Source organism: Salvia splendens, chromosome 20 (assembly GCF_004379255.2).
Source record: "Salvia splendens isolate huo1 chromosome 20, SspV2, whole genome shotgun sequence".
Taxonomy (NCBI): Eukaryota; Viridiplantae; Streptophyta; class Magnoliopsida; order Lamiales; family Lamiaceae; genus Salvia; species Salvia splendens.
The window spans coordinates 3635852-3655557 of NC_056051.1; the positions used below are offsets into that span (position 1 = coordinate 3635852).

General features: G+C 33.2%; 3 protein-coding genes across 5 annotated transcripts; 2 read left to right on the forward strand and 1 right to left on the reverse strand.

Moving 5' to 3' along the window:
- Window positions 1-70: 70 nt before the first annotated feature.
- On the forward strand, window positions 71-1785 carry LOC121781915. 2 transcript variants are annotated; one of them, XM_042179622.1, is made up of 5 exons: window positions 71-312; window positions 432-500; window positions 596-675; window positions 761-963; window positions 1497-1785. In XM_042179622.1, the coding sequence occupies exons 1-5, from the start codon at window positions 146-148 to the stop codon at window positions 1668-1670; spliced, it is 693 nt and encodes a 230-aa protein (XP_042035556.1). In that variant the 5' UTR covers window positions 71-145; the 3' UTR covers window positions 1671-1785. The 2 variants fall into 2 exon arrangements, with proteins under 2 accessions (XP_042035556.1, XP_042035559.1); XM_042179625.1 differs by having other exon boundaries at window positions 435-500.
- Window positions 1786-3517: 1732 nt separating this feature from the next.
- LOC121780884 lies at window positions 3518-5530 on the forward strand. Of its 2 annotated transcripts, none has more exons than XM_042178533.1 (5): window positions 3518-3972; window positions 4055-4117; window positions 4215-4285; window positions 4688-4890; window positions 5246-5530. In XM_042178533.1, exons 1-5 carry the CDS (start codon window positions 3770-3772, stop codon window positions 5354-5356), a joined length of 651 nt encoding a protein of 216 aa, XP_042034467.1. In that variant the 5' UTR covers window positions 3518-3769; the 3' UTR covers window positions 5357-5530. The 2 variants fall into 2 exon arrangements, with proteins under 2 accessions (XP_042034467.1, XP_042034466.1); XM_042178532.1 differs by having other exon boundaries at window positions 3522-3972; window positions 4212-4285.
- A 4864-nt stretch (window positions 5531-10394) lies between these two features.
- Window positions 10395-12532, reverse strand: LOC121782787 (probable indole-3-pyruvate monooxygenase YUCCA11). The gene is made up of 4 exons (XM_042180732.1): window positions 11918-12532; window positions 11331-11564; window positions 10670-10792; window positions 10395-10577 (listed from the first exon to the last, which is right to left on the reverse strand). The coding sequence occupies exons 1-4, from the start codon at window positions 12530-12532 to the stop codon at window positions 10395-10397; spliced, it is 1155 nt and encodes a 384-aa protein (XP_042036666.1).
- Window positions 12533-19706: the final 7174 nt, after the last annotated feature.

A 19706-nucleotide genomic window follows, 5' to 3' on the forward strand; every position in this document is an offset into this window, starting at 1 on the left:
TTCTACTTCTTCTATAAAAATCTACCACGTTTCTTCACAAGATTAATTATTTGATTAGAGCTAACAACTTTCGAAAATTCATCAAGATATAATCAATAGAAATATTCCATATTCCACGTAAACATTCAAAAAGCCATCATAAAACATGTCCATATCCATATCCAAATCTCTCATCACCTTCAAATTTCTCCCACCTCAATATTCTCGGCCTTCTGAAACTCGAAAATCGATACCATTATCTTCTTCCTCTTCTTCATCTTCGTGTTTTTGGGAACATAAAATTCGATCGAAACAATATTACGCAAGTCCAAGGTACGTGTTACATTGGATGATCAATATTTCATATAATTTTCATCATTATTAATATAGTACTATATATAATCCACTGATGCAATCGATCAATTAATTTTTCTTAATTAATATATCTTCAGTAGATTTATCGTACGCAGCGTTGTTCAACCGGGAAATCCACCTCCCTCCAAGCCTCCTTTCAGTTTCATGTACGTCGAATTCAATTTTTTAATCGTCAAAATATAGTTAATATATTATCATGTTTGTGGTTAAATAATTCTATTATCGATATAAATCGGTGCAGAAAATGGATTGTGGGAGTAGCTATAACCGTAGTTCTACCCTTCTTTAGTAGTAAATGGACATCGCTTCTTAAAATTAAAAGTAAGTCTATTTTTCATAATTTTTAATAAGGAATTAATATAGATTATAAGTGCATAATTCTAATAATGTGGGTGTGAATTTTCAGATGGAGTGGAGACGGCGGTGGAGATAGCCGAGGAAATAGTTGAGGCGGTGGAGAAGGCATCGGAGGGGGTGGAGAAGGTGGCGGAGAAATTGGCGGAGGATCTTCCCGAGGGCGGAGGGCTAAAAAAAGCAGTGGATTTTGTTGAGCATGTGGCTGAAATAGCTAATAAGGATGCACATAAACTTGGATACTTGATAGATAAGGTTAAGTAATTAATCAAATAATTTTCGTTAATTAACGTTGGTATAAACTTGGAATGAAACTCAATTGGCGTGACGAAAATATAAGAATGAATATTGAAAATAGCTATTTTCTTCATTTGGAAATAGTGTGTTTGATAGAAATGGGACACATAGCATATATAGTGTGTTTGAACTTTTGAAGGAGATGGAACACTACATATATAGAGCATTTAAACAAATAATGAAACATCTATAATGAGAGAACTATGTCAGTTCATTGATGTATTAATCTCTATAATTACATCTTAAAATTTATCAATTCTCTTTAATATTAATATTAGTTTGTACTATATTTCAAAATTCATTTTTATTTTACCCCACTTACATGAATCAAAGGGAATCGATATTGAAGTCAGGAAACTCGAAACCATCCATTTTACGATCTAATTCTAGAATGGTTCTTAGTTCTTATATAAATGGTAGGCTTATGGGATTAGGACCCTACTTATTATATATGTTGATCTATTTGGTTAATTAATTAATTTTATATGCAGGTTCAAGAAGTAGAGGAAAAAGTAGAGGATTATGTGGAATGTGTCGTGGAGAGTGCCATCAACCATGATCATCACAAAGAAGATGATAAAGAAAATGGGGCACAAAATGAGGAAGAAGATATAGCCAAAGAAAAAGAAGAAGAAGAAGATGGTAATGACACAGGGAAACATTAATGTAATTATATATTTAATTAATTATTAAAGTATAGAGTAAAATTTATTATCAAGAAAAGAAGTGTACAGTTACAATGACATATTCAAACTCCAACTTGCTTGTTGAATTGATAAATTTATTGTGACTCAATACTTAATTATAACAACTGTTTGTCTTCTTCCCAGCATCATCAACAAGTTATGTTAGCACTTAGAGTGTCCACTATAGGTGCGGCGCACCGGTCGCCCCGGAAGCGGCTAAGCTGCGCCTGTCTATAGTGGGCGGGGCGTCCGCCCCGAAGTGGACAAAAAATCGGGGGCGGAAGGGCGTTCGACGCCGAGTCGCCGAGGACACGGCTGAGGAAGAAGGGGTGGGGCGAGGGCTGCGGCGCCCTATTGCGTGGAAACGGTGAGCCGCGGCTATGAAACGGCTGTGCGAGAAGGGGGGCGGCGGTGGGAGGCGACTGTCCTCCTATAGTGGACACCCTTAGCACTATATTGGTCCGAATGAATCATAGTAATTAGTTAGTTTTAAAATCAGATAAAACTAGAAAATGTAATACTTCATTCTTTCCAATTAAGATATCCACATTCTTGAGTGACACGAAATTTTAGAAGGAGTTTTTAAGTGAAATAAATAGAGAGAAAAATGTAGTTAAATATTTTAATGAGAAGAGATGAGAGAGAGATTTATTATTAAATATAAAAAGTGGACATCTTGAATAAGACAAACTAAATAGGAAAGATGGACATCTTGAGTAAAACGGAAGGAGTATTAATAAATTAATTTCGTATTTAACTTTGAGTTTAAGTATGTGTTAAACCTAATCCTACTTAGGAAATATGTAAAATTAATGAAAATTTCGATTAGGCGTGGATAAAATTTCATTTGAACGTTAGCTAGCTTTGACCTAACTACCTCTAAATCGAACCATCATCATTAACACATATATTTTATATGTAATATAATTATAATATTTGGGCATAAAGAACACATGGGATTGGGCCAATAAAGAGAACTAGGCCAGCTTTGGCAATATTACTGGCAGATAAATAAATTACTGTATTTATTATATGTGGATAGCTCCAGTAGAAAACTAACTTGAAAAATGAATTGTATTTTATTTGATATGCAATTCGGTCACGACAAATGGAAATTTATGAATTTTCACGCTTATTGGTCCTTGTAAAAGTCTACAACGCAAAACAACTAGGAGTACTTTTCACATTTGATTTTATTATTATTTTTATATGTATTTAATTAATTAAGTCAATACATTTATTTTCTTACAAATATTTCCTATGCATCATACCGACCTAGGATCTAGCTAGTATATGTAGCCTTAATTATATACGGATTTATCAATTTGTACATGACTTAATTGACTTATATATATAATTAAATCTACGCGCGGTTAATGGCCATTGCTCATTATGTATATGGAGGAAATTAAATATTACCACAATCCCATGTGTTTTTATGCCCAAATTAATTTTATTGAAGACTTGTAATCTTTATTGACCATATTAATTCCTTCATAATGACCATACTCGGATATTATACAACTAACAACCTTACGTAACAAACATATCTCAAAAATAATATGAAGGAAAAGAATCCCAGAGAGTGTGAGAAAGAAGAAAAGAGAATTTTTTTTTGTCATATATATAATTTTGTCAATATTTAGTTCTCTACGCAAAGTATTAATATAACTATAAAGTTGAAAATTCAGTAGATGTGACAAGCAAAAAAGAAACAAAAATGAAGTTGAAGTGGCACGATAGGAATAGTGGAATAAAAAATATAAATATGAATGTAAGAATCGATAAATTTTAATCTTACTTTCAACGTTCATAATAAAAGTGAAGGAATGGTATATTCAAAGTTCAACTTTTTTATGAACACCAAAAAATATTCACATTGTAAAAGTCTTGTACTCTTATTTTCGTATAGCTTTCTCCCTATAAATCTGGGCAATATAGAAGTAGTACACACACAACACACACATACACACACACACACATCATTTTCTTCTTCTCCTCCTATACAAAATCATAAAGTTCTTTTTTTACTCTAAAATCGAAGGAAGACTTAAATAGTTTGCAAAAATCTAGGTCTGATGTTGATCAAGATCCCACACGTTTGCGATTCTTCTTTGGGTGGTTTCAATCATCACAAAAATCATCGTCACAAATCCAAATCTCTACTACAAAATTTCGATAAGAATAACATGGTTTTGATCTTCAATTCCAAAGATAAACAAGCTTTCCAACCTCTAAGGAGCCATACAAGATTTCCGCAAAGCTATAGCAAAAATACAAGGTATGTAAATTCCGAAATGAATAGTTGTATAGTACTATATTATATCGATTTTGTCACATCGTTTGATGCATGCTCGTTTCAGAAATTTTGTCGTGCGTAGTATGGAACCAGGAGCCCCGCCTCCTGGACCTCCTTCGAATATTTTGTAAGTCAAATTAATTTCATTTTGTTGTTTGATTATGCATATTTCTATCCTTTTCCAATTGTTATTATGTTTTTATTTATAAAAATTTGGACAGAAGCTGGGCTGCTGGTGTGGCTGTAGCAATAGTGATACCTTTCATCAGCTACAAATGGGGTCCATTGCTTAAGGGTAAGTATGCGTTACATATTCTTAAGAATATTACATTAAATTCTGTCTTTTAATATTATAATATTGTGTAAACTACAAAAATTGTATGAAGTTTGTTTTAATTTTGGCTATTTTGCAATTTTAAAAACTAGCTAGACCAGGAAATCAGTATGGCGAAAAAATCTGGTCACCTAAGTGATTATATTGTTGATAATTTTCAATAAAGTGTCATCGTTTAATTTATGAATAAACGACATTGCGTGAGTTGTAAGGTGACACCCACATATTATTTCTTGGATACTAGTATAATATAATTTCACCCAAATTATTAAAATTGTGGAATGATACAGAATTAGGCCAAAATTCATAGTTTTTTCGATAATTTGTTATATATGTATTTTTATATATGTATGTGTAGTGTAGGCAAGGTTATGGCCGCTCTGCAGATGGCGGAAGACGTGGCGGAGGCGGTGGAGAAGGTGGCACATAAGGTGGAGAAGGTGGCTGAGGATATCGCCGACGATATTCCAAAGGGTACAAAACTAAGGGAGGTTGTTGATTTTGTTGAAAAATTTGCTGAAAGGGCAGGAGATGATGCTGGAGCAATTGATGATTTCATTGATAAGGTTCTTTTTTTTTTATAAAAAAAAATCACTATATATGTTTCGTGTTAATTCTGCACTCAATTTAGTCAATGATTAATAAGCCACTAGTCAGTCATTATAGATTAATTAAATCAAATAAAAAAAGTTACAGAATGATAATGACATAACAGTATGTTTTTCAATGAATTGAAAACGATAGTATTCTAATATAATAACCATCCAATTCATTATTTCATTTGACCACTTTCCCATTTTAATTAACAATTCGTTTTCCACGAACAATTTTAATGTTATAATCTTTTTGATGTGGATGATTAATTAGTAGTTTTATATTAATAATGTAAACATGGAATGTAATTGGGTGGTGTAAATGCAGGTTCAAGAAGAAGAAGAAAAGGCAGAAACCATTGCTAAATCTCTCAAGGAAGATGTCAAGAAGGATCCAGCTGAGGATTCAAAAGAGGAAAAATCAAATGCTGAAAATTAAATTAGAAAAATTAAACATTAGTATTCGTGCTTAATAATCACATTAGTTTATTTCCGTTTCCAAAACATCCGAATTAGCTTTTGGTAGGCGAATTTATTTTGTAATTATGTGTTTTAGAATTTTCGTAATCATTGTAATAATAGTCGTTATAGTACTATAGTATTATGTTGATCACAATATCGGACTAAAATAATCTTAATGCTAGAAACTTGAACTTAGTTCAAACCGATTGATTAATAATAATAATAATGAGTAAAATATATAGTACTATGAATTAGTTTTGTTTTTAGATTTATGACTTTGGCACAAGCTAACAACTTTTCAGCCCTTAATTAGGGGGTTGAAGTCAAGGTAAACACGATGTAATTAAGTTCCTATCTAGGAATAGTAAACAAAAAATATTGAATACAGCTGTAAGATTTTAATTCACCTAACAACTTGATAATTAACACAAAAACTCTATATGGTGTGACTTGCCTAGACAATACACTAGATCAAACATAGAGTTGAAATCTCTTCAAAGTAGTGTGTTTATATGTTTTTTCTACACAATAAAACCTCTTAACTATCTTTGATTTTCTTAGGATGTCATCATATTTTAAGTAGGAGAAATGGCTCTAACAATTCATACAAAATATAAACAAAATTGACTTTAATAAATGTACACTAAAACTAGTGGGACAACTGATGCCAATTGTGTGATAGAGGTTATATATTTTAAAATTTTAAGAAAACAATAATTATAATACGAACTTTTGCCTAACAATTCATACAAAATATAAACAAAATTGACTTTAATAGATAAATAAATTTTTATTTAATAGGGCTTAAACTGGCGGGCAGATTTAGGGCTTGGGCTGAGCTCGATAAAATTGTGGAAGGCCCAAACAAACCTGTGACTGAAAAGCCCGCCCAGCTATATTTGAGCTAATTATTAAATCTTCCATAACCACTATTTTTCTTTCATGCAATCAACTTGACATGTCCATGGAAAACAAAATAATAGATTCAATTTAGGTGAATACACATAATAATTTTAGTTAAAAGATGAGCTATTCTGTAGAAGCCAAGCCTCCTTTCAGTATTTCATTTAATTTACAAGTTTTTTTTTTGCATATCACCTACTTACAAAATTTAATACTCCGCCTATCCAGAAATATAATCTTGATAATGAATGACACGAATACTAGTACAATGCTAATAAAATAGAGAGATAGAGAGAAATAGTTGTTAAAGTATTACTAGTGAAAAAATGAAATTTATTTTATTAAAGAGAGAAATTTACTAAAAATAGATTGGAATCAATTTTGATAGACGGATCAAAATGAAAAAAATATGACTATTTTGTGTTGTCGAAAAATATTAGTATTAGTTTGAAATTCAGACATTATCCTATTATCCACAATCCACAAACAAATCCTAAGTTGTCAAGACTGATCACAAATTAATCAAACATTTAATAGCTCATTAAAGATGAACTAAGTCAGAAATAACACAAAAATCTGCAGAGATTAATGTCGATTCGCATTCTTGCTTATACCTCGATCTTCCTTGATTTCGTTTGCTTGGTCTTCCAAGGCTCGTAAATATGATCGATCGATGATGGTGGAGAATGGATTGAATAATGTAGGGGAATGATAGGGTGATGATATATAGATGGATTTAAATTTGTACCTTAGGTCATGTGTTTTATAGGGGGAACGGATTGATCTCCAAAATGTATTGTTATTATAAAAGCCTCACAAATCCGCTTGACCTACTCGGTCGAGTGGCATTAGGCCGAGAGTGGTTGTCTTTGAACTCCGCGGAAAGATATCACTTGGCTTGGCTGAGTAGTATGTGGCTTGGTTTGGCTCCTCACTCGGTCGAGGTGCTCTCTTTGGATTCTAAAACTTGTTAAATCATAACTTAAAAAATATAAATAGATAATGTACAAAACAGAAAATAATAATAATAATAATAATAATAATAATAATAATAATAATAATAATAATAATAATAATAATAATAATAATAATAATAATAATAATAATAATAATAAAAGAAGAAGAAGAAGAATTCAAATAGAGAAAAAGCGATAAAATTATGCAGAAAAAACTGAGTTATCAAAAAATTCGACCACTAGAAACTATTCAAAGACCTTGCAAAATAATGTACAAAACTAGAGTAAAATTCATTAATTTTGTTTACTGCATAGTTTAAACAAATTACGGTTTCGATTTTTCTTGTAGATGCGCTAGCCGCTAATTGCCCAAGTCATTGAATTGAGAGGGATTTTAATTTTATTAGGAATATTAACTTAATTGAAAAAAAGGAAATTACGAAGAAACACTAAAATTAATACACATCGAGTCACACCAGGACTACATAATTTACACTCTTTTGCCTGTTCACTTTCCTTTCCCAAGATCTTTCCTAAGAAAATGCATAAATACTTTGTAGGAATCGTCTAAGTAACACAAATTAAAGGAGGAGATGATGAATTAATTGTCTTTCCAAGTATTTTAAAATATACTCCTTTTCATTGAGGCGTTTATTTTAAATATTATTGAAATGAAGAAAAAATAAAATTGAAAATAATAATAAAATATATAAGTAAAAAGAAAATAAAATAAGAGAAAATAAATGTTTTTTGCTAAAAAAAAACCAAAAAGCTATACGATTAACTTGGGATAAAGGAACTATACAATGTAAGATTTTCCTTATTGTCCAAAACGAGTAAAGAACATTTAGTAGGATATACTGTACGAAAATAAGAAGTAAACTTTATACACACCTAATACAAAAATGATATGCTACATACATTATGTTAGCTCCTTATACGAACACCACTTTCATTTAACGCATTTTTAACGTTATTCGTTTCGATTTATATATTTAGTTTGATTCTAATGCATTAAAAAATATTATTAGAATTTTTAATTTCACAAAATTCATATAAATCAAAGTTTGATTTGCTCGTTTTCTCTATAAATTCAAATAATTACTAATAAACTAACAAATCGAGCTTTGATTTACATGAATTTTGTGAAATTAAAAATTCCAATAATATTTTTAATGCATTAGAATCAAACTAAATATATAAATCGAAACGAACAACGTTAAAAATGCGTAAAACGAGAGTGGTGCTCACATATAAGTAGGGATGTCAATCGGGCCGTCCCTACTCAGGTTGCGGGTCAATCGGGTTGTAAAAGTTCAACCCTAGCCCTAAAAGCTCGGGTTTCGGGCTAGCCTAGCTGGTTAATCGGGTTGCTACCGATAAGATTAACATGTGATCAATCCAATAAATAATGATGAAAATTAGTTATATTCATAAATGTAAAATATTTAATTATGATAAATTTGAGATATATGGTCAAATTCAATCATAAACATGATCAAATACTCATATTTGAGATATTTCGTGAAATTTTAATGCACGTTTTAGAAATCTTAATATTTTTTAAGTGAATTTGAAGTTTTTAATTTATTTATCAATTATTATATTAATAACAATTCAACATATAATTTGTATATTTAATATAAAATTGAAAGTTATTTTTTAGTTATCTATATTATAAAATTAATCAATGAAATGTCGAATTAGGAGTAAAAAATATAATAATAGAAATTTTATCGGGTTTTCGGGTCTAGCCCTAACGGGTCGCTGGTTAATCGGGTGCGGGCTAATTGGGTTTTAATTTTATCGGGCTAGAAATTTCCAGCCCTAACCCTATAAATTTGGCGGGCTATTCGGGCCAGTCCACGGGTTGCGGACTACATTGAAGTCCCTACATATGAGGAGCTCACATAAGGTATGTAGCATATGTTGGGTTACAAACCCATCCCACATCGGATGAGTGAGGGAAGTTGGAAGGTGTATATAATTCATGTCCAACCCAATTAGTTTGAGGCCTTTTGGGAGTGACCCAAAAACAAATCCGTGCGGGCTTGACCCAAAGCGGACAATATCAAACTAATGTTGCAGTCGACGATCCTAACAAGTGGTATCAGAGCCCAGGTGGCTATGGGTTGTGCCTGGATGAGCCCCGGTTAGGGTCGGGCCCTGAAGGACTCAAAGTTAGAGTCGGGCCCAGGATGACCCAGGGGCCAGGGCTGGAACAACCCATGTTCGTGTCAACTGCGTTCCCGATGTGATCTCGGTTTGAGGGGAGGTTTGTTGGGATACAAACCTATCCCACATCGGATGAGTGAGAGAAGTTGGAAGGTGTATATAATTCCTATCCAACCTCAATTAGTTTGAGGCCTTTTGGGAGTGACCCAAAAACAAATCCGTGCGGGCTTGACCCAAAGCGGACAATATCAAACTAATGTTGCAGTCGACGATCCTAACAGCATATCATTTCTCCACCTAATACATATTAACTTTACAATAATTTGTCGCTTTGGAGAGTTCTAGGAATTGAACTCAATCATATCCCATTCCCACAAAACACCAAGCAAAAAAGAATTGGGCTATAATTTGGGGTTAAGAAAGACAATCGTGTCCCTTGATTAAGACAAAAATAAACTGTATGGCTATTAGGGGTTGATGGCGCGTAGATAGAAATTTTAAAATTTATCTTTATATATTAATATAGCATAAAAATTATCAAAACTAGTCACATGAATCAACTTTGTTTGTATACCTCAATAAAAATCCTTGTATTAATAAAATCCTAATATTTTGAATTTGCTAAGGAGATTTTCTTAATCTTCCCTACTTGAGAAAACAATCTTTGGATTTTGAAATTTTAGTAGTAATTATTTTGTCCCGCTGTTTGATTAATATATCTTATTATACGAATGTGAGAATTGTGAATCGAACGTATAAATTTACTGTCTTCGCCTTTAATATAACTACATTTAAATAGTTTGAAAATTCCATTGCATCCGTGATTCGAACTCTCAACCTACAAATGATATTCGCGATCTAATGGTTAAAAATAATTCTCACATTCTCCCAACAAGATTATTATAAAGACTTGTAGTTGGAAATGACAGGATGAAATGCAGAAAAAACTTTAACAAGTACTATAGTCTAATTGAATTTCTATTATTTTGGAAGGGGGAATAGAGTCGCATGTATGTCTTGCGATATCTTCTTCGCGTCTTGGGCAACGCCAGCCAGCCCAGCGCTCGCAAATCCAGCACAGTAAAGCCCGTTTTCGCCTTTCCAATGATTCGGAAGCTTCACCTTTGGCATTCCATTTTCAGCAAAAAGGCTATCACCATCGCCCTAAACACAATTCAATATATCATATATAATGAGGTTTAAAAATAGGGTTTAATTAATATTTTTTATTTTATTAGTAGTATAATTTTTTGTACCTTTAGCCATTTCTTGACGGTGCTGTTGTAGCCGGTGGCGAACACGATGGCGTCGAAGCTTTTAACGCGGCCGTTGCTGAACTCAACCTTGTTCCCTTTCACCATCTTCATAGCTGGGAGCACCTGCAAAAATCGTAGAAAATTTAAATAAATGTTTAATGAAAAATATGACTACTAAGAAACCCTAGCTAGAAAATGGAGATTTTGTTATAAGTGTCTATCTATGAATAATATGGTTTCAGAAACAAAAAAAATTGTTATTTAATTTTAAGAAAAATATGTAAAAATATATACAGTAGATGCTTAAAAGGAGATATTTATTTTTTTATCCCTAAGAGGATTGTAATTATTAGATCTCTACATCAACAATAAGACTTACAAGAATCTTAAAGGGAATTGAGTGGATTCTCTATAAAAGCATATATATAGCACATGCTGCCCTGGATTTAAAACTTTTGCCATTGATTAATTATTAACCACCTTAACTTAATGCAACATCTACAAAATAAATAATGAGACAAAATTATACTTAAATGCTTCATGCCTTAGTTAGTTACGGAAAGGTTCTATTTCAATGAGAATAAATTTTATTTTCAAAAAGCTATTGAGAGTGAGAGCAAAAATGTATCATTTTACGTGTGTGTGTGAAATATGTATATACTTGGATTTCTCCGGCTTTGATTTTGCCGATGGTCCCGACATCGATGACGGGGGATCTTCCGGTCGACACTTTCAGAGCAAACGGGCCCTCTTTGGGCTTTATGATGCCATATTTAGTAAGTCTTCCATGTCTCAAATCGCCTATAATCATGACCAGATTATCCACCAGATACAACGGTAGATAGGCTAGTAATGTCATCCCCAATCTCACCATATTCTCAGTTAACACATGCACCTGCAATTGCAATAGTAAATCAAATAATCATCTCCATATCCAAACCCCTAATTCAAGAAAACAACATTAATTACATGTAATTTGGGGTTAGAATCAATAATGGATTTTACCATTTGTTTTTATCTAAATTCCTATCAATTGATTCTTTAATAAGGTTGTCATGTTTTGGTACTAAAATTGACCTAAAATAAGTGAGAGGATAAATTGGGTTAGACTCATTATGCTTTCAATGGTTTTTATGTAAATTCTTATCAATTGGTTGTTTTAACAAGTTTTATGTAAATTCTTATCAATTGGTTGTTTTAACAAGTTTGTCAAATTTTGCGAGTAAAAAAGGGAATAAAGAATCTCACCGGGCTCCGGATCACAATCGAGGTCCGGGCGCCCCAATTGGCCAGATCCAACGCGATCTCCATCCCCGAATTCCCGCTTCCGACCACCAACACTTCTTTCCCTTCGAACCGGCCCCCATTCTCGAACTTGCTCGAGTGGAGCACCTCCCCCTCGAACGAGTCCAGCCCCTCCACACGAGGGATGAAACCCTCGCTATTCTCCCCCGTGGCCACAACGAGAAACTCGGCCTCGTACCTCTCCATGCCACCCGAGGCCAGGTTTTGGGCCACCACGTTCCATTTCCCGCTCCCGGCCTCCAGAGAGGCGGAAACAGCGCTGCGACAGAACAACGGGCTGACATCGAACTTGTCCACGTAGTCATCGAGGTAGCTGATGAAGGCGTTTTTCGGGATGAAGGTGGGGGAGCCGGCTGGGAAGGGCATGTGGGGGAGCTGGCAGAACTCCTTGGCGAGGTGGAGCTTGAGGCGGTCGTAGGCTCGCTTCCGCCATAGAGAGGCGGCGCAGTCTTCCCGTTCTAGCACAATGTTGGCTATGTTTTTGAGGTTTAAACATGCCGAAGTGGCTAGACCGGCGGGGCCTGCGCCGATGATGAGCACTGTGGTTTTTTGCTCCATCACTCTCTTGAATCTCTTGTTGGTGGTGGTGTTAGGTTGGGAGAAGGGGGTTGGATTTATAGGTGAGGAATCATGGTGTTATGCACAAGTTGACAAAATTGATGTTCTGAATTGGGATAGAAGGATCGGTGCAAATATAATTTTATTACCTATATTTTCTTGTAAAAAATGTATTTTACTTTTAGTGTATTAGGGAGATTGTCATTAGTATTGACGGAGAATTATTGATTTTTTTTTTGAAAAATGAAGAAAATTGTTTAGTATGACCAAAGAAAATGTACGGTCACTTCGAAAAATTTAATATACTAGATTCGGAAATCTGGAAAATTTATTGGGGGTGTCGAAGTTTGTGTGAAAAATGGATGTCGTTGCGGAGAACATTGAGATACGGAAATGATTCATTTTAATTTTCGCATTATTAGTTAGGAGTTATACATGTATCGACAAGAAAAAGTGAATTTATGTGTTCCTATGTTTCAGAGCATAATCTGTCTTCCGGACTTTTAGTAATGACTTCCGATTGAGTCGATATATAGAATGTAGCAAACAAACAATAGCCGCTTTCGTGTTAGGAAGGTATAGTAGTTAGTACAGTTAAACTGAGAGAGAGAACATTCGTAAGGAAAATGTACGGTTGATTCAAAAATTTTGACATGTGTAACAAGATTCGGAAATAAATTTATCGGTATACCTACTAGGAAATTTGGATGCAGAAAGAGATACGATTATGTTTTTCACAATAATTAGGCTCCACGGGTGCGCCAAAACCAAAAATAAAACACGCGGCATCCTCTATTTCAGAGCATAATTTATCTCCTATACTTTTAATCGTGACGTACTAATTGATTCGATATACAGAATTGAGCGACCAAACTATGGCCGCTTTCGTGTTTGGAAGGTAGTTAGTTGAATTGGGGGGAGGGGTAAGAGAGAGAGAGATAATTCGTGTGAAAAATATACTTTCGCTCCGAAAAATTTGAAATGTGGATCGAGATTCGATAATAAATTTATATGTACGGCGGCTAAGAAATTGTGATGCAAAAGAATATACAATTATGTTTACAATAATTATAGGTTCCACACGTATGTCAAATCAAGAAAAAACACGCCATGTCCTCTATTTCAGCATAATATGCTTTCGGATTTTAATCGTGACGTAGATCAACGCAATGATTAGGCCGTTATGTTTCTATCGTGACATAAATAGAATCTGTTTGATTGGTCAGTATCTTTTTATATATGTATAAAGCTTTTTCGATTAATTTAAATCGAAGCAATTCTCTGTCCAACTCGAGCCTATACGACCGATCAATAAAATTACTCCATTCGTCCGCCAATAATAGGTTCACTTTGACTTGGCTTATGTTTAAGAAATGTAATGGAAAGTGAGTGGAAAAAGTTAATGGAATGTGGATCCACTTTTATATCTAATACTTCGGTTTATAATATGTGAGTGAGATAAAACTAGTATAATGTGGAGACTCTTCTCATAAGTAGTAAAATAAACAAATGAGACAATTATTCATGGACGAAATAGCAAATTGAGACAACTATTAATAATCATTAATTTGACGAATGATTTAAGTATACAATCAAATTATAAATTGCGCTCTGTTAATTAAAAAAAAAAGAGAAATACTAAATCGAATCTTCTTAGGGTGGAGAGCTTCTCAAATCTTCTACTCTACTATGTCGAATGTTCCAAGTTAATTATCAGATGGATTTAGGTCGCTCTATGTACATTCAAAGTTTTAAGAGAATTATCAAAAAGGGGTTAAATTTATCAAAATAATTTTTTTTTATTAATCTAATTACTAAATTTACTTTCCTCTATTACCAACTAATCATTTCCCACGCTTTCTACATAAATTAATTGATAATTATCTTTTCTCTTTCTTATATTATCATTTTCATCCGGGCAACGGTAAGCAAATAGTCCACCGCCAAATAGGGTAAAAATTTCATCACCTGGAAGAATATTTTGGTCTAAATATAGACATCACCAAATACATATCAGTTACAACATATTTCATTTTTATTTTTTATTGATTCAAAATGCAGAATCTAACTCTATCCAGGTTTAGACATTCCGGAGTTAAGAAAGTAATTCGATAATTCAATTAATATTGAACTTATAGAAAATCTCGAGTTAAGGAGAAGATACAAAAAAGAAAAGCGATGAGAGAAAAAATTGAAACGATATATGTTGAAAAATAACAAATTATAATAGTGTAATTTTTGTAAAATAATTATAACATAATAAAAATAAAATAGAATTGAGAAATTTTATTAACTTATAAGCTATTGGGACTTCTTTTCAGAAAGTAATTTATTAACTCTTTAAGAGTTTATTTTATCAAAAAAAATTAATTAATCTAAACATACACAAAAAAAGTTCGTAAAAAGATATTAATAATCTAAAATCAGTTTATAGTATGTTAAACCAAATTGAGATATATTATATGTTAATCAACTCATTATAATATCTTTAAATTTTAGAAAATTGTCATTAAGAACTGCAGTTGTCCTAGTAATTGATTTCAAAAATTGGAATAAGGAAATTAAGACAATTCACCAACACATACAAGGACTATGAAAACCCAAATTCTATTCTTTTCCTAAATTAATTTGAAGAGAAGAATTCATATAAACTTTTTAGCCATAAAGATGAAAAATGAGGAGGAGATTTGAGCAAAGTGTATAAATCCAAAATGAGAAGATGATGAGCACGAGATTTAGATGCAAAAAGTGAGAGGTGTCATTACATAAGTCTATATTTTTGTCAAATAGTATTTATTGGTGTTTTCATTTTTTATGGCGTATCCTTTACGCTCTTATTGCTTTGTTGAACTCTTATTCACAATATTTAATAATTTAAGTATATTTTTACATAAAAAGGGATAATCATAATAATTATAAATACCCTATTTATATCAGTGATTTTATGAATATCTATGCACATATATGAGAATCGCCATTCTAGCACTTTAGTTATTTTCAACATATAATAAGTTTAATTTTCTTTGATTGCAATTGAGGGATAGAAGATTGAGATTAGTAATGTGGTTACTAACTTTTACTCATAGGGATGTAAATATAATTACAGAGTAAATTTTAAATTAAGTCTCAAGAAAATGCAGTTTGTATCTTTTAAATTATTAAACTCGAAAGAATATCACCAAAAGGTATGATTAGTCTAATTTTATTAGTATTTTCTCAATTTAAATATTTATTGAAATTTTCTGAATTCTAGAGATCATGTTAAGGGATTTTTCTAATCGCTAAATATCTTTTATGTTGCAACGTATATCATGTACATTTCTTTTGTTTGGATTGCAATTCGTGTGTAGAACGATGTTAGTACGTATGAATGGAAAAAGAAAGTTAATAATAATAGGCTCCACATGTGTGTCAAATTTGTTTTCCAAATTTTAGAGCGTAATTTGTTTTCCAGTTCTTTTTTTTATATCGTAAATCAACACAAATTATTTACTATTATTATTATAATTAAAATTATTAATACTTCCTCCGTTATAAAATAGTCGTTTTCTTTTTCTTTCTTTTTTTCATTTTGGTATGTCCCACAAAAATAGTCTTTTTCTATTTTTGTCATGTCTTTTATTTCTTATAAAGTGGGCCACATTCATGGCTAATAATACTTCAATAATTTTTTTCTTTATATTTCTATTTTATCAATTTCATATTAAAACTCGTACCATCACTAAAGTTCTATTTTTATCCGACGGTGAGTGTTAATTACGAGCACTAGTAGTATTACATTTCCGCCCCACAATAAGAGTACTGTTTTGCCATTTTTGTCTGTCCCACAATAGAGTAAAGTCATATTTCACTTTTATCATAAATGGTAAGTACATCAACATTTTCCACTTACATTTTATTGTAGAACTAATATATATAAGTGAGATGCATATTTCATTAACTTATTCAATCCACTTTTTTTTAAATTTCTTAAACCCGTGTCGTAGCCTAATAGGAATCATACTGCGGGACAGAGAGAGTATTTAATAGCCCGGGGCCCACGTTGAAATGGGGACGAATTTCATCACCTGAGGGCTGAGAGAATCTTTGGTCACGATTCTCACCAAATCTAACATCTCAATTTTACATTCATCAGTTACGATTCTAAATTTAGTTATAGATTGCGTCAAAATTCACAATGTTGCGTTTTCAGGTTTTAGAGATGCTGAAGCGGTGAAAGAGTTTGGATTATTTAATTTATCAATTATATATGAAATAATAAGTTAGAGACAGAAAATACTAATTAAAGAGACACCACGATGAGAAATAATATTAGAATATACTCCCTCCGTCCCGCTTTAGCAGTTTCAGTTACTTTTGAGCACTCATTTTGTAAAAAATGATAATACACAGTTAAAGTGGAGAAATGGTAAATTAAGTCAGAGAATAATATAAATAAGAGTCTTCTCTACATTATTCTCTCTTTTACTTTACCATTTCTCCACTTTAACTATTTATTACCATTTTTACAAAAAGAGTGCTCAAAAGTAACTGGGACTACTAAAGCGGGACGAGGGAGTAATATAGATTAAAAAATTAAATGTAATAGGGTCATTTAAGTAAATTAATCGTTTCTTATAAAATAACAAAATAATTTAAAGTTTGACTAACTTTTAACTTAGTTACTATAAGTTAAACTAAACATATTTGTAAAGCAAGATATTAATAAACTAAATGTGTATGAACTTTTGTGTGTAATCAATATAGTTTTCTACTATATGGAGTAGTTCAATTGTATCATTGTATGGGTTGGAAAAAAGAAATTAAGACTATTCACTAGTGCAAATTTAGAGTAAAACCAAGATTTAAATAATCCAAACCTTGTCTTTTTCCTTCCCCAGATATCACCTAAATTAGTTTGATGACAAAAATCCATAAATTACTTTTTACTAAAAAAGAGCAAGGCTAATTCATAATAATTCATACTTTATTTGTTCCATAAACAAAATCTTTTTATGTTCCATAAAAAAGATTTGTTTTTATTTTTAGTAATTTTATTCTCTTTAATAAAGTTCGACCTTATTTTTTATTAATAATATTTTAATAACATTTTTTTACTTTATCAATTGTGCTTCGTATACATTTATAGAATGATGAAGTAGTATGTATACATCTATTTTTCTAACAGACTAGTCATTACTCCATATTACATTTTCTATTCAATTTGAATTGAGAGATAAAGAGATTAAGATATGCATGTACCAGATTACTCTTTTTTTATTATTAAATAGTACTTTTTTCGTCTTATTATAAGTAAGATATTTTATTTCTGCACTCGTTTTGAAAAAATAATACTACTCCCCTTATTTTACAATAGGAGTCATATTTGGTATGATCACGAGTTTTAAGAATTGTAAAGAATAATGGATTGCAAAAGTTAATGGAATATGATGTACACTTTTTATATTCGTTTTATACCCCCTCCGTCCCGCAAAAATATACACTCTTTCATTTTTAGTCCGTTCCACAAGAATATACACTTTCTAATGTTGGAAATTCTTTTTTCTCTAATGAGGTGAGACTCAGTCTCCACAAACAATACTTTCATTACTTTTTCTCTCTACAGCTCTCTTACTTCACCAATTTTACATTAAAACTCGTGTCGAATCTAAATTGCATATTCTTTGGGGACGGGAAGTAATAAATTGTGAGTGAAGTGAGTTAGTGGAATGTGGGCCTACTTACCATTTATGATAAAATTGAAATATGACTCTTATTATGGGACATATCGAAATGGCAAAATGTGACTCTTATTATGATACAGAGGGAGTACAAAATAAATAAAGTGGAGAGAATGTAAAGTAAAATATAGAATAATGTAGATAAAACTCTTCTCTACAACATTTTCTCTCTTACTTTACATTATCCCCACTTTAACTATTAGAGCATCCACAACCGTGCTCTTGCCAAAGAGCACGGTTGTGGGCCCGGCGCCACTATTCCTGCATGCTCTCTGGCAAGAGCACAACACCCACAGATGTGCTCTTCCGCAAGGACGAGCACAATTCAACTTAAAATTCAATTAAACAAAAACATTTCCATGATATTAAAATTCATTAAAAAACCACAATAAATATTACAAATTACAAATAAAATAAAAAAGACATAATTAAAATCCTAAAAATTAAAAATTACATAATTAAACTCCTAAAAATTAAAAATTACATAATTAAAAGCTAAAATACCCCCGTGGACGACTACTCATCCGACGGCACTACCCCCAATTGTCTTTGGAGGCCCAATATCATGGCCTCGTGCGATCGAAGTTGCGAGGGGGTCATAGTGGACTTATCAGCCATATTGAGTTGGGCCAAAAGCTGCCACAACGAGTTGGTGGAGAGTGGAGGTGGCTCATATGGAACGGGAGCGGAACTGGAGCATCGGCGGTTGCAGCCGCGGCTCGACGGCGGTTGGCCGCCGCCTTCTTCCTTCCTTGCGGTCGGCGTTGGGAACCACTCAGGCCGGCGTCGGGGCTACTCAAGTTAGCTCCGGCGAGTTGGCTAGTCACTTCTTTGGAGCCGGTGTCGGATAGTGATACCGACCTTGACCATTTGGAGAAGCCGCTAGAGGAGGATGTTACGCCTCCCAAATACTTCGGGTGCGTCCGCGTTTCCTGCCAAACGTTGAGGTACTTGAATGACTTGTAGTTCATGGTTGGTAAGTGCTCATCGGGGCAGTGATGAAGTCGACCTCGTTCCGGCCGCTCCCCGCATTCCGCTCTTCTTAGAGGAAATAGCCATTGAACTTGCCAATTTCATCGTTGGCTCGGAAGATGGCGTTGCGCACCATACTCTCGTTGCGCTCGACTGTTCCCGGCGGCCGGTTTTCATTGTACCGGCGAGCGATGCGCCACCAAAAGTGATCGCCGGATTGGTTCGTGCCAACCACCGGATCTTCGGAGATTTACAAGTACGCATTGAACAATTTATCCATCTCCGCCGAAGTGTACGGTGTGCGGACATTGCGAGTAAGAGGAGTCGGAGTTTGGGAGGGGGCGGTCGGCCTAGGCTCCGGTGTCCACCCGTATCGCCCTTCGGGGGTACCTTAGTCATCGATTGGGTATGGCCGGTAGCCACCCGTAACGCCCGAACTTTGGGTTTGAGGAGGGGCCGAGTATTCCGTTTCCAGACTAGGA

What these genes read in the sequence shown, in the direction of transcription:
- LOC121782787 (XM_042180732.1), bottom strand. Translation starts at nt 12,532, where the DNA reads ATGGAGCAAAAAACCACAGTGCTCATCATCGGCGCAGGCCCCGCCGGT. An exon ending in CGATTGTGATCCGGAGCCCG is followed by an intron (nt 11,565 to 11,917) that starts GTGAGATTCTTT and finishes TTGCAATTGCAG; the next exon opens with GTGCATGTGTTAACTGAGAA. An exon ending in CCGTCAAGAAATGGCTAAAG is followed by an intron (nt 10,578 to 10,669) that starts GTACAAAAAATT and finishes AATTGTGTTTAG; the next exon opens with GGCGATGGTGATAGCCTTTT.
- LOC121780884 (XM_042178532.1), top strand. Translation starts at nt 3,770, where the DNA reads ATGTTGATCAAGATCCCACACGTTTGCGATTCTTCTTTGGGTGGTTTC. An exon ending in AGCTATAGCAAAAATACAAG is followed by an intron (nt 3,973 to 4,054) that starts GTATGTAAATTC and finishes TGCTCGTTTCAG; the next exon opens with AAATTTTGTCGTGCGTAGTA. An exon ending in GGACCTCCTTCGAATATTTT is followed by an intron (nt 4,118 to 4,211) that starts GTAAGTCAAATT and finishes AAATTTGGACAG; the next exon opens with AAGCTGGGCTGCTGGTGTGG.
- LOC121781915 (XM_042179622.1), top strand. Translation starts at nt 146, where the DNA reads ATGTCCATATCCATATCCAAATCTCTCATCACCTTCAAATTTCTCCCA. An exon ending in CAATATTACGCAAGTCCAAG is followed by an intron (nt 313 to 431) that starts GTACGTGTTACA and finishes ATATATCTTCAG; the next exon opens with TAGATTTATCGTACGCAGCG. An exon ending in ATCGCTTCTTAAAATTAAAA is followed by an intron (nt 676 to 760) that starts GTAAGTCTATTT and finishes GTGAATTTTCAG; the next exon opens with ATGGAGTGGAGACGGCGGTG.